At 42.6% G+C, this 14,811-nt stretch overlaps 1 protein-coding gene across 1 annotated transcript in view; it reads right to left on the bottom strand.

Moving 5' to 3' along the window:
* Window positions 1–1,782: 1,782 nt before the first annotated feature.
* The window catches only part of LOC138284871 (uncharacterized), a 77,112-nt gene continuing 64,083 nt past the window's right edge, over window positions 1,783–14,811 (bottom strand). The window contains exon 6 of the mRNA XM_069224096.1: window positions 1,783–5,388. Coding sequence (XP_069080197.1) covers window positions 5,300–5,388 — 89 coding nt within the window. The 3' untranslated portion in view covers window positions 1,783–5,299. The remainder of the gene's footprint in view (window positions 5,389–14,811) is intronic.

Below are 14,811 nucleotides of genomic sequence, written 5' to 3' on the forward strand. Positions count from 1 at the left end.
CCTGTCTGACGTGATGGTTTGCCAGCAGAGCAGGTGATGGCAGATCGAGCCTCCATCTGGTCCTAGGTGGAGTGTCAGACTAGGAAGGCTTAGAGGATGCTGCAGGTATGGTGGGGGGCTGGTGATGGACTGGCCAGACCACTGGCTCCCTGATCTATGAGGTCGGTGGATCCCATGCTCTAAGCCACGCAGAGGATGGGCAGCATGCACACCATGGTAGCTGGATGGGAATGGGTGCAGTTGGAGGCACTCTTGTAGCCACCAAAGGGGCGAAAGGCTGCCTGAGGGTTGACGAGTGGCCACAGCACCGCCCAAGGACCTAGCCCTGGCTCGAGAATCCTTGAAGTGCTCAAGCGTCAAGTCTGCCTAGTCTCCAAAGAGTCGGGAGCCATCAAAGGGCATGTCCAGCAAAGTAGCCTGGACATCCCCTGAAAAGCCAGACGTCCTCAGCCAGGTGTGGCGCCTCAGGGCCACTATCAACAAAACAGCTCTGCCTAGCGAGTTGGTCGTCTCCAGTCTGCAATGGATGGTAAACTTAGTTGCGTCTCTCCCATTGGCAACTGCCTGCGAGAGTACAGCCCTGGCCTCCTCCGGGACCTGTGGCAGCAGTTGCACAATCGTATCCCACAGCAAGTAGGAGTAATGGCCCAAAAGGCATGCAGTGTTTACCTACCACAATGGTAAGCTGGAGGAAGAACAAATCTTCTTTCCAAGTGTATCCAGCCTTTTGGATTCTCTATCTGTTTTCCGGAAGGGAACATGTCCTGGGAAGTGGTGGCTTGGATTACCAAGCTTGCAGGGGTGGGGTGTTGCATCAGAAAACTTGGGGCCCCTGGAGCACGGCGATTGTGTCAGGCAATTGTCCTGTTCACTGGAGCCCCTGTGCTGAGTTTGGACCAGGTACCCAGTAAGACATTGGTAAGGGCCTCATTAACCTGGAGCATGGGTTCTAAGGAGGAAGCTCCAAGTTGAAGCACCTTTGTCAGGAGGTTAGTCCTGACTGCCACCGAAGACAACTCAAGGTCCAGGACCTCAGCTGCTGTTCTTACCACCACAGAATAGGAAGCTTCCCCCTCCGTATCCGTGGTAGCGGGAGAAAGCATGCCAGTATCTGGAGAGGTATCCAGTCTGCTGGATTCACCCAAGTCTGTACGGCAGTCCAAAGGTTCTTGGAGCTGGTATTCTAGAGGGTCCAGCGACCCCTCCCATTCTTTACTGTACCCTAGTCCATAAGAAAAGGGCTCAGGATTTGACATAGAAGGCAAAGCTCCTGCCGGCGTCAGAGTCGGTGTTGTACGACGCCCATCCAGTTCCGTGTTGGAGTCGGGAATAAGAATGGGGATGGGCCGCCTGTGGGAGGTGCCAGGAGCATTGGAGTCAAGACCGGAGTTGGAGAAGGTTAGAGTGGTATGACTAGTGTCAGTACTGATCCAGGATATGATCCGGCGTGCCAGAGCGGAACCCAAATGGGCCCCTTCTGACTCCGCAGGGTTTGAAGACGCTCCAGCGGTGTGGGGCTGCCCAAAAATGAGGTAAGGGGTGCCATAATAAGTTTATATTGTGTTCAGTTATAAATATATAAAATGATTAATGCAAATAATGTGTTGAATTAGCTGTTTCAAGTATAATGTTAACCATTTTACCTTGCTTTGTTAATAAACCTTATACACTTTACTTTTAATGGGACATATTTACTACTCATTTAGTCTATATACGCAAAGCACCTTTTATGAAAATAAAAAATGATAATTAATGAAAGCTCAATATGTACAACAACAACAATTGTGGTAAGACAAATATGATTTTTAATATAAAGGTATTAGACATTTCTGAGGTCAGCAAGGGAGAAAGACACAAACCGATGTGACAGATTCAAACATCCATAAACTACAAATCACGTTTGATGTATGTTAAATACAAATCAGATCATATATTCAAAATCATTACAGTTTGTGAAATTTACCATAAATAATAGCATCTGTGTTGGTTTTCTTATCTCTTTCTATGTAGGTCAGCCCCCCAAATGAAATAGATCTGGTTGGCTATTGCTAGGCAAGTGCGCCAACAGGGGTCTGCTGCAGCATTCACTGCCAGAAACATTAGAAGACCCTTTGGAAGTGGGTCCTCCTCAATGGTCTTACAAACTTGGAATGTCATCCCAGGTGCAGTGGTCAGTGACCCCCATGGTGTGGAACACTTGGCAGTCACCTGTCTAGACTTGGATGGGGAGCTGCGAGCCATGGATCTGCACACGAAGAGGGTAAGTTTATTCAAGTTAAAAAAGATGTATGTTGCATGTTGGTAAAAGTGTTAGCATTATGTTAATCTGACCATATACATTTCTAAAAAATGTACATTCACTTTGACCTTGAGGTGTGGGGATAGTAAGACTGTATTAGGTGAGTATATATATATATATATATATATATATATATATATATATATATATATATATATATATATATATATATATATATATATATATATATATGTAGTGTGAGAAATGTGGCCAGATAGGAGTCGGGGTAAGTTGTTGTTAGATATGGTTTGGTGTACATAAACTTTATTTTAGTGCCAATGGCAGTTAACAGGGCATTTCAAATCGTTTAAAAAGTTTTTCTTGCCTTCTATTTTATTGTACATTGCATTGTTGTTCATCCACCACTGCCATATAGAGTCCCAGGGCTTGGAATAGCAGGGGCAAGTTGACAAGGTATGTTTTGTGATTGATATGGGCAGGGTTTGGCGATTTGCTCTCAGGTTATCTGGCCTAAAAACAGTTCTCTGTCAGGAAAAATCGAATTCGATCCAGCCTGACTTTTACGAGTACAGATCACATTTTAGTGCCTTGTTCACAAACAGCTGTATGCCAGTACAGCTCATCTATAGCCCACCACGAAGTGTGAAATTAAAAATCTTATTTAGAACTGCTCCTTGACACACAGGACACTTTCCAGGGCCGGGTCCTACAAATTAAGTCCAGCTCCATGGCCAAAAAGTAGCTCTTTCTGAAAGAAAATGGTGCTCTTTCTCGCTGCATTGGGGAAAGGCTTGTCTCTGCATGGACAGGTAAAAATGCAGTCTGGCTCCATGTCAGAAGAACAAACTGTTGTTCTATAGATTATATTGAGTCATACTTGATAAGCAGCGCCACACACCACCTCCATGCCCAAAAGGCATCTCGACCTCAGGCTGAAAGACATCATACATGCCCAAAATGTCAGAATAACAAATTCTCCACAGCATATGTCCTGCGTGCTAAGGGTGAAAGGCCAATTTCTGTCTGATTCTGTTAATATTATCTTAATAAAAGTTACACATCTGGGTTGGCAGTCTCTTAACTGGATATGTGATGCCCTGAGTGGTTTCTATATCATTTTCCCACTCCAAGGTCACAAGAGTGAACTAGAAGACATATCCTGGGAAGGTGAAGGCTGACCCCCTGACAGAGGTGTAGCCAGTGATAGCACACCAGATGCCTTAAAGTCATTTAGGACACCCTAGTTGTAGCCTGCAGGGACTGTCAATATTTTCTGTTTATGGCAATGATGTGGGGAGGAAGATCACTAGTCACGTACTGAGTGACTCATTTCACTATTATTGGAGCACAGAACACACTGGTGCTAATGGAAGACCTTGGCAGTCCCTTACTGCACTGCCATACACCCTGCTATTGGCTTGGAGAAAACAAAAATTATAAAAATGATGCAATGGCTGTACAGTAGTTAAAGTAAACAAGCAAGCTGATTTTTTCATTCCAGTCTCATGCAAGCATGCACCTGCTACAAAATTGGAGATAGCTGTTCCTCTCTGACAGATTCAAGCTCCTTAAGTGATGAATGTCCCTCTAGAAAGAACAAAGGGAGAGCAGGAGGTGGGTTATGTGCAATGTACACATCATAAGCTGGATCTGCTCCTTCTTAACGTATGGGACACAAGCTGTCAGACTCCACTTCACTCCTGGGTAGCCCACAAACTCATCTGCTAAATACCTCAAGGCTCATGGTTCTGTCTCACCCTCTTCAACGCATACTTGATCCCTCTAGCCAGCATCATCCATGCACATGACACCAACATCCTCTCATATGCGGACGACACGCAACTCATACGCTCCCTATCAGACAAGACCCCCGACATTATAAAAAAGTTCACTGTCTGCATTACTGAAGTCGCTAACTGGATGACAACTGTTTCAAGATTACAAGACAGAAGCAGTGATCTTTGGCAAGAACACCTCACCAAGGGACTCCTATAAGTTGGTGGCTGGCCAAACTCTGACCTGCACCCAGAACCCACACCAGGAAAATCTAAATAATCATTGACAACAAACTGGACATGACCGCACAAGTCAATGCTGTCACTGTATCCTACTTCCACACCCTGAAGATGCTGAGGAAGATCTTCAAATGGCTACCAAACAACACCTGAAAAAGTGTCACTCACGCCCTAATACCCAGCAAGTTGGACTATGGGAACACCCTCTACACCAGGATTACCAAGCAACTCACTAGAAGACTACAAACCATCCAGAACTCAGCAGCCGGAAATCCTCACCCTCTCACACAGAACTCAAATCACATCTCTAGGAACTACACTGGCTCCCAATACACACACTTGATCGATTCAAACTGCTTACACAAACACCCAAGGCACTACACAACTCAGGTCCCGCCTATCCGAACAGTCACATCACGCTCCACCAACCACCCAGACATCCACAGAACCAGGACAAGAGAATGAGCGTTCTTTTTAATCACTCCTAAAGCATTGAACAACCTCCCACTCCACTTCAGAACCTTCTTCTCTTGTTGTATTCTGCAAAAAGCTAAAAAAACTATTTTTTCAATTAACCAACCTACCAAAAGCAGGGCACGGCACACACACCTGCTCAGTGCCAGGATACCCTTGCTGGTGATAGTGCGGTTTACAAATGTACATAACATAAACACCTATATGTCTGTTTTGTGCTTCTAGAACGCCAACAGTAGAGAGGTGCAGTCATTCTCATGCCAACCTTGATATATGATTGATTTTATCCCAGCCAAACCTGTTTTTCTAGGGGCACACCTTTTCTCACAATAGGCCAGTATGCTACTGCCTGAAGGTATGCAAGGCTAACATGGGCAAAAGCCTGGGGTGTCAGAATGAGCACTACAGAAAGGCAAATACCCAGCAGGGCAATCGGGGGATGTGGGGCTGATAAATTCAACTCGTTATCAGAAACGTGTCTTGTAAATGAGAACAAAGCCTGTGGTTTTCTCCATTTTCTCAGAATGAAGCCTCAGTTCTTCTTTAGCTTTTAATAGTCCTTTTTGTCAGTAAGCACCTTATACAGGACAGAGCTTCCACCAATGATGCCATTGAAGCACGAAACACCAGCTTTTGCACCTAACAAAACAAACGTTGCAAAATCAGAACCAGTTGATACACATAAATGAGCGACACCAAGGGGCGTATTGGGAAACAATAAACAATAATCATTTGTTTCATATTCACTTCAGACAACATTTATGACATTTCCAAGAGATGCACATAAAAGGTCACCAAATTTAACGATGCTCATTTCACCAACTAAAAGGGATGGGGGACAGCACTGGCGTTGCAAGAATTCAAACTTGTGACCTGCAAGTCTCAGCTCAGGCATGTTAGAAGTTTTGTAGAACGGCACAAACATTTTAGCGAGGCCCTTACTAGTTTTCCAATTCCAGTCAAGTCGCAATCCATAATTATGGAAATCAGTATGGTCACGAACGGATAACCGTATTTGGTATCATCTGGTGGTTTTACAGCCTTAGCTGCACCAGCGAGGAAGCAGACAGGCCTGCTTTTACAATGTATTTAACAGCATACGTGTAGTAAACATCTGCCATTCTAATGTGATGCAGATATAGTCACGGGGGGACTATCATTGATCTGAATTGGACCCCTTTTTAGGTTGAGCATAGCCGTGAGCAAGTCTGCTTTTCCGACATGTTCGTATGTATCTGGGCTTTTAACCACGCCCACTGCAGCCCATCACGCGTTCATGGGCTTGGCCTGCAAAAATCCTTTATTTATGTTGATAAATGCTTTACGTTTGTACCTCCTTGGGGCGGTTTATTTACCGCCTTGGAGATCGCCCCTATTACATGGCTAATTGCAGTTTTGCCAATACGTTTGACTGCAAGCAAACTTATTTTTCCTTTTGTGTGCTGCTTCACACTGATGCCATGGCGCTTTGAATCAGCTCGCTTATGTGAAACTGTATTACTTTTCATTTTCAATTTATGTGGCAAGAAAAGTCAGGTTAGGAGTTTACAACGCTAATAGCTCTGACTCCAGCAAATGTGAAACCCGTTGCATTGCAAATGCTTGTTATCTTTAGGCGGCATTCCAAAGAGCCTTGACAGCCCTCCCTCTGTTTTAACTTTCTCAGTTGTCAGCAATTACCTCAGCAAGCTAAGACAAAACAACAGATGCACAGTCAAACATCCCACAACAGTGCAATCATCCATGGGCCAGGAGAGATTTTTGGGTAATCCAAAACAACTACTGAAACTAAGTTTCATTTTAATTATTTTTCGGTCTCATATAACTAACTCACTCACTCACTCTCACTCACTCACTCTCTCTCTCTCTCTCTCTCTCTCTCTCTCTCTCTCTCTCTCTCTCTCTCTCTCTCAGCCATTGGTTTGTTGAAGTGTTATTCACACAACCGCATACCTAGAGTAGAGCAGTGCACCAATCATTCATTGATTGCTAACCTGGAGGTGCTATTCCCATTTTATATCAGATCACAGAACCGCCAGATGGATGTGTCAGTCATTCATCTAGAGTGACATTTTGCTCCATTACATCGGATTCCGCTTTGGTAGGGAAGTTTAATGCCCAGTGAGTGGCTTCATTCCCACAACGCTGCTACCCCAACAGATGGTCAGGAGTAAGGGATGCGTAGAGCAGGACCTTAAAGATGCCCTTCATGAGAGAAAGGTGGGATCCACATGTATTGTATGTGCATCACGAGTCTGGGATGTGAAGAGGCTCGTGGAAAGGCTTTGGTCAGCAGGTTGCCACTGGAACTTCTCTCTTTTTTTAAGGCAATCTATGCCCAGTTCCTAGAGTCCAACTGTCAATCAGTTATGCTGTCTCAAGCTCATGCTCACCTGATGCCAGAAAGAGTGTGTCATCTTAGAGTAATTCCGCAGAACAGTGTTGACTAGTCTCTGATCTTCTGTGCGAAAAGATGCACCAGGGGCCATCTGAGTCAACTAATGTGGCCACTCGCACAGCTCAGAGACGAAGACACACAAAAACACGCTCCTAGTACCCTCTCAAGTTATTAGTGTGCTATAGAAATCAATATAACATAACACATTGTGGCATAGCCCTAAGCAGGGAACATAAGGTACCGTTGTTCAATATTTCTCAGAGAGGTAACATTCAGTAATATATTTTTCAAACTAAACAAATCACCAATGTGGAACAAAACTCGAACACCTTGAAGTTCATCTAGTACTGCGACACATGATAGAGTCTCTTGCCAATGGAATAGTTCACTTGTATGGAGGTGACTCTTCGCAGGCAATAGTGTCAGGAGCAGTATACTGTAATACACAATTTGGTTTTGCACTCTCTTTGATGCAACACGAGGAAGACAGCAACAACAAGCACAGTAGCAGGGGTGCTTGGTGAGGAGGGTAGGGCAGACAAAAGACACACGGCAAACACTACACTCTCATGGAGTTCTTAAAAAAAAAGAACAAGCATTTGCAATGCAATGGGTCTCGCATTTGCTTAAGTTACAGCTGTTGGCATTGTAAATTCATAACTGGTTTTTCTTGCCACATAAATTGGTCAACCCTGCCTCATAATTTGGTCTTTTCCTGCCACATAATTACAGTGACCCGGCATACAGCTAAATCACTTCATTTAAGCTTCTTCCTCTATCAGCAGCCAAAAATGAAAATGTTGCCATTTAGCATCCTAATTTAAATCTGCCATGCTAATTCCAATAAAACACCACTTTCAGCACCCCACTATCGGAGTTGCTGGCTGGCTAACACAATTCCCCCCCAAAAAACCACACAAGATAGTCACGAGGAGTAACGAGAGAAATAAACTATAAGGGTCGCCCAAATATATAGTGTTCAAACACTTATAGTGTAGTAAGAATGTTAAGTTGGCCTGAATTATAGTCTTAATTACAATAAGAAGAATTTAATAAAACATATACAATTATCATATAAACCCAATAAAAACCTTTATGAGAAATACACTTTTTGGCATTAGACTGTAAAGCTCAGGACAGCCCCTAGAAAACACCATGATGAAAATAGCATTTGTAAGAAACATGGTCATATAACCATATAGTTAGCCCCTAAAGGACATAAACATACACAAAGAAAATTACCAAAAGTAATAGAGTATAACCATATATTTAGCCCCTAGAAGGCATAGCACATTATACATTTTCACAGCTAGTAGACCTACTGCAATGATATCACAAATCAGACTCTTAAAACACAAATCACTCTCAACTGTAAAACAAAAGTTCCAGGCATGAGAAAGATTATAAAGAAACTGAATGGTGGGAGGGGTTATTATTTTGGGATCCCACTAACCTAGTGTGGGCACCCACGGATGATCTACATGGAAAGAGCTGGTTGTGGGGAACATTTTGAAGGTGGTCCCATTGTCCCAGGACAACCACAGGCTGAGCTATGAGCAAAAATATTTTGTAAAAGAATGCCCTGTAAAGCATTATGAGTGAGTGCAGCAAATATTGTAGTATTTTGAGTGTAATGCTCATAACAGCCCCTAGAGGACACCATGGTCATGTAACCTTATAGTCAGCCCTTAGAGGGCATAACCACATGAAAACATAATGGAAGAAAGTAATGCAGTGCAACCATATATTTAGCCCCCAGAGGGCATAGATTTGTACACATGTTCAGGCCTAGCAGGCCTACTGCAATACTAAGGGGCATATTTATGCTCTGTTTGCCCTGAGTTTGCGTCAAAATATTTGACGCAAATTCGGTACAAACCTAACACCATATTTATACTTTGACGCCTAGGCCTGCGAATGTCAAAATTCATCAGTGTGTGTCATTTTCTGGATGCGGGAAACCGCCTTGCGTTAATGACATGCAAGGTAGGCGTTCCCGTCCAAAAAAATGATTGAAACACCCATGCGCCTTATTTATACTCCCGCGTCATTTTCACGCACAGGAGGGGGCGGGCCTTAAAAAATGGCGCACAGCCTGATGTGTGCCGTTTTTTAACGCCTGGGTCAGGGCAGGCGTTAAGGGACCTGTGGGCTCATGTCCACGGTCTCTGACCATGGAAGCAGTCCACAGATGCCTTTCCCTGCCCCCAGGGACACCCCCTGCCACCCCCACCCACCCCTGGAGGACACCCATGGATGGGGGGGACCCATCCCAGGTAAGTTCAGGTAAGTTGAGGTAAGTATTTTTTTATATTTTTTTTAAGTGGCATAGGGGGGCCTTACTTGGGCCCCCCAACATGTCAATGCTCCCAATGGCCATGCCCAGGGGACAGAAGTCCCCTGGGCATGGCCGTTGGGCAGGGGGGCATGACTCCTGATTTTGCTAAGATGGGAGTCATTTCTATGGGGTTTGTGCGTCAAAAAATGACGCAAGTCCGGTTAGAGCCATGATTTTTTACTCTAACCTGACTTGCACCATTTTTTGATGCACAACCCCCATTCTTCCCTACGCCTGCGCTGCCAGGGTAGAGTCTTTTTTTTTTTTACTCTAACCAGCCTGCAGCGCCGGCTACCATCAATCCATAAATAAGGCGCCCGCCTGGTGCGTTGGAATGGCGTCAGCCGGCGGTAATTTTTTTGACGCAAACCAGCGCCAGCGTTAGTTTGCGTCAAAAAGTATAAATATGGGCCTAAGATCCTTAGAACACAAATTACTTTCAGCTGTGAAACAAAAGTACCAACCATGATAGAGGTTAGAAAACACACTGAATGGTGGGAGGGGTTATTATTTTGGGGTTCCCACTAAGGTAGTGTGGGGACCCAGAAATGATCTAGACAGAAAGAGCAGGTTGTGGTGAACATTTTGAAGGTGGGTCCATTGTCCTAGGGCCACAACAGGCTGAGTTATGAGCATGTGCTGCGAATATTGTAGTACAGTAACTGTAATGCTCAGAACAACCCCTAGAAGACACCACAATAAAAATAGCATTTGTAAGAAACTTGGTCAAGTAACCATATAGTTAGCCCCTGGAGAGCATGACCATGTGAAAAAAGAATAGCAGAACGTAATGCAGTGCAACCATATATTTAGTCCTTAGAGGGTGTAGTACCTTACACAAGTCAGGCCTAGCAAGCCTTCTGCAATACTAAGGCCCTTAGAACACAAACTACTCCCAGCTGTAAAATAAAAGTTCTGTCTGTAAGAGGGGTTAAAAAGACATTGAATGGTGGAAGAGGTTATTGAGGGGTGTGGAATTTAATAAAATATCTACATGTCCATAGGACAGGTTGCTTCTTAAATCTACTTGTCCTGTAAAAATATCTATGGGTCCCTTTAGTACCATGTAGTGCGGCGAGAAATTATGGCAACAATCTCATTACATAAGAGCTCTGATAATATCCTCTCCGATTATGCCAGGGCTAATACTGTAGTAAGGCTTTAATACTAGCAATTTCAAGTCCTACTCTAGCAATTTGCTTATCTTGCCACATTTCCACAGATCTACATGCTGGGGCTGGAGGAAGCAGTAAGCAATAGTTCCAGGGCTGGAATGCCTTGGAGTCTGTGCAAACCTACGAACATGCATGTTTTAAGGATTTTCACCAGTTCTTTTCTAATCTTTTCCCATTCTGTGAAAGCTATGAAATGTATTTCTGACAAGGGCAGAAGTGAAAGTTATTCGAGGGTTGGGGAAAAAAGGGGTTGGAAGGAAAATTAACTTGTAAACCCCCAAAAGGTTTTCACATGAGCAAATATACACACACGCATATCTGCTTGTGCTAAAATACAGTTGACAAATATTTTCCAGGACTACAAATTCCTGGTCTATTTCTGTAAATTCTTCTGCATTCATGAAAGGTACTAATTCAAAGACATACCATGGGTGCACTTTTGTGACTTTCTATAAGAATTGGTCCCCTAATTAGGTCTGACGTTAACCAGGACATTTTGTTTTTATTAAAATACTATTCTTTCTGTATCTATCAGCTGGCTGTACTGCGAGTGATGCAATCTGCTCTTCGACAAGGAGCATAGGTTTGTTTAGTGCCAGGAACTGCTGTGGCAATGTGTGCTTTTTGAGACCAACATTTTTTTGTTTTTTTTGCCAATGTTTGTTACAATAGTGAGGGGCTGGCAGCTCCCACAACAATGAAGTGTCACAAAAGCTATGTCACAACAATTCATGCATTGACAAAACCAAAAGACTGACAACCAATGTTGGATCAGTTGGCTTTGCCAGTGCTTGTTTAGTTTCATGTTTCCCATAATCTTGTTGAAAATGGTTACACTGATTTTCCATTATGAATATTTTTTTTAGAAATAATACCATGCATCAACACATTTTACTAAATGATGCTGCAAAGAAATAATACCAAAAATGTCACAGTAATTTACAAACTCTTTTTTCCTACTTGCATTTTTTTCTGAACAAAAAGGTGGAGGTCATAGGACAATGGGACTGCTACCAAAACGTTCAACCTTACACACACCCTCTGATTAGGTCATCTCTGGGTCCCCACACTAGGTTAGTGGGAGCCCCAAAATAATAACAGGGGTGTGGAATTCCTATAGCCCGAAGACCAGGACATATTGTTTAGGGTCAAGGACAACAAGTTTTTATGTTTAGTTTGTCCTTAGGACAAGTAGGCCTGATCCCCTGCAGCGCAACCCTTTGGCTACCGATGTACAGGGAAGGGAACTGTATGCAGTAGAGGTAACATTTGTGTCCAATGTTGTTTGAACTTGTATGTATGGTTCATAAATGCAGAGTCCTCATTATTAGGGTGAGCGCTCTGAAACCACTGTCAGAATGTGATGATGCATGGAATGTTGGTGTCTGTATGCAGGTTGAAGCCAGGAAGTGAATATATAGCTGGAGAGAGAATGGAGCCCTAATAAGACATTCATGCTGTGAATGCAACCTACATGCCTAATGTGGAATGAATGGCTTATCTGCTACCTAAATGGCTCCTGACCCTGCCCACTAACTACAACAACTCAGTAGGTGAAAGATTCACAGAACCATTCTCTGGACCCGGTTCATGAGAAATCCATGAAACCCTTTTCTGGACTCAGTGTGTGAGAGGTCAATGGAATATTGCTATGCAAAAAGTCCAGCGATTCTTATATGGACTCATTTTACACAGACTACGGACTCCAGGGAATCGTTCTTCAGGCCCTCAGTATGCGACGGACAAGGAAACCTTTTTCTGGTCTCTGTCTATGAAAGGTATGAGAGGTTCATGTAATTCTTCTCTGGGCTATCAATGTAGATGAGAGATCCAGCAAATCTTTCTTTGGAGTCAGTGTTTGAAAGGTCCTTTGAATCTTTGCATGAAGTCATTACATGATAATGTCAGGGATTCTTTCTCCAGCCACTCAGTGTGTGAACAGTCCATGGGACCTTTCTCAGGAATCTATACATGGGACGTCAAAGGAATCTTTCTTCAGCTACGCAGAACGTCACTGATCTAGGAAGTATTTCTCTGGACTCATCATGTGAAATGTCCAGGGAACCTTCCTTTACAAACACAGAATGAGAAAAGGGCAGAGCTTTGTGCCTTTGGTGCTTTCATTTGGCCTAATTCTGGGTAATCAGCACTAATGGCATCAGGGTAATGCTTAATGATGGTTATTCATTGTATACACTCTATTTGTCATTCTATTACCCAATGTTATGGATTATTGCATTCCTTTAGGTATGAAAGGGTCACGTGGTCGTTTGCACAATTGTAACTGGGAACATCTGAAATGCATGTGTTGATATACTCAGATTGATTTGTAAAACCACAATTATAATACGAATCAAGAAATCTGGAAATGACCAATTAGAACCCATAAGAAGATCGTGTTGAATAGAACACAGTAGCTACACCTAAAATGTCTGAATGAATGAAACAATAAAGGTTGATTTGTAACAACCTACTTGGACTTATGAACACTGCACGTTAAGAATTGGACTGGAGCAAAGAATGTGCCGAGCAACATTACATCATAAATGCACAATGTAGGCAGAAAGAAATGCTGGAGTGCATCTGAAAGGGGAAAAGTGATGGAAAATCATATGAATCATCATTATGCAATGGAAATTGTGTGCATTCCCTACTTACTCGTGAAAGGCCAATGGCAGTAAACTCCTTTACAGGGTATGCAATAAATAATGGGCATAAACACTGGGGACAAAGGAGCTGCAGAACAAGAAATGTAACTTATCATTTCCATGCTGCAGAAGGAACTTTACCACTGTGCACGCTTCAAAATACATGTAATAGGATGTAAAGGATTGATAAAGTACCTCATGATGTACATTATAAGGATATTGCAAGTCACAGAGGAGTTCCATAACCATATAAAGGAAGGAAGCCACGTTCCTTTAAAAGGTTATGGAACTCCAAGGTGACTTGAAATATCATTATCATGTACACAAAAAGGTACTTTATCGCATATAAACCATGGTCATCCCATCACCTTTCCACCAAACCACTTAAAACCTTAGTGTCAGTTCTTTCATACGAAAGAGCAAGCATGTTTGCAAACATGAAAAATAAAAATAAAACCTCTAGTGCAAAATTAAACACATCAAAAACATGTTAGCCATTTGCTGCAAACAGATACTAGAAGCAGTTCAATACAAGTCTGTTTAAAAAAAAAAAAGCTGCAGTAGCTCGTAACCTGTGGAAACATGCAGAAAGGTTACTGGCTTTTCTCTGTCTAAGGAGTGCAGAAAATAAACACATTCCCATTTTAAAATAGAGCAGAAGAAAGAAAAGCAACATTCCATTGTTGCCTTAAACAGCTGATTTAATTATGCTTTGTGACCTGCCCTACCTTTCGCGTCAGCTGCGGGCTCTATGGCAACAGGCATTGTGAAATCAGAACTGACTGTAATAACCACATAAAAGTTCAGTTCTGACATATTTTCTTTCCAATCGGCGACTTGGTGCGTCACAAGTCACCGATTATAAAGAAATAAATCACTGCCCTTTATACACGGATTACGGAATCCCATATGTTACACACTACTTATATGATTGCATTGTTTTTTCACACAGCAAGGTGTTCCTAGCGTGAGAATGCTGAAAGGTCGGCCTACACTTCAACTCTTTTATGAGTTTATGTTCGATCACATGAGCAATTTCTTAAAACATTTAGGCCAGCTGAGTAAAATATTGCGTGATAAAACTGCCAATGAGTAAGAACGGCCTTAAAGGCACAGCGGCTATTTGTGCTTATTGTAACAAACCTGTATCAGTGCAATTAGAACAATGTGGCATTTATGATAAAATGTAACAAACATCACAAACGAATCAACAGTTCAAAACAATGTTAACAGACTGAACAGAATACGAGACCGTCCTCATAAAAATATTTTTTGGGTCCTCCCCCAGTTTCAGCAGTAAACAGCAATTTTTTAGGGAAATACATTTGTAATCAGAATTATGTTAGATACCTTGCAATGGAACTTTCAAAATACAACGTGCACCATGAAAATTCACCAATTCAGATTTAAAGTTGTTGAGATGTTTCTAAGCTATAAACACCTAAAATTATTTCTTCAAGAATTTTCTTGGATTGCTTATAATGGTAACAGAGTTTAAATAAA

This window comes from Pleurodeles waltl, chromosome 3_1 (assembly GCF_031143425.1).
Source record: "Pleurodeles waltl isolate 20211129_DDA chromosome 3_1, aPleWal1.hap1.20221129, whole genome shotgun sequence".
NCBI classification, from domain to species: Eukaryota; Metazoa; Chordata; class Amphibia; order Caudata; family Salamandridae; genus Pleurodeles; species Pleurodeles waltl.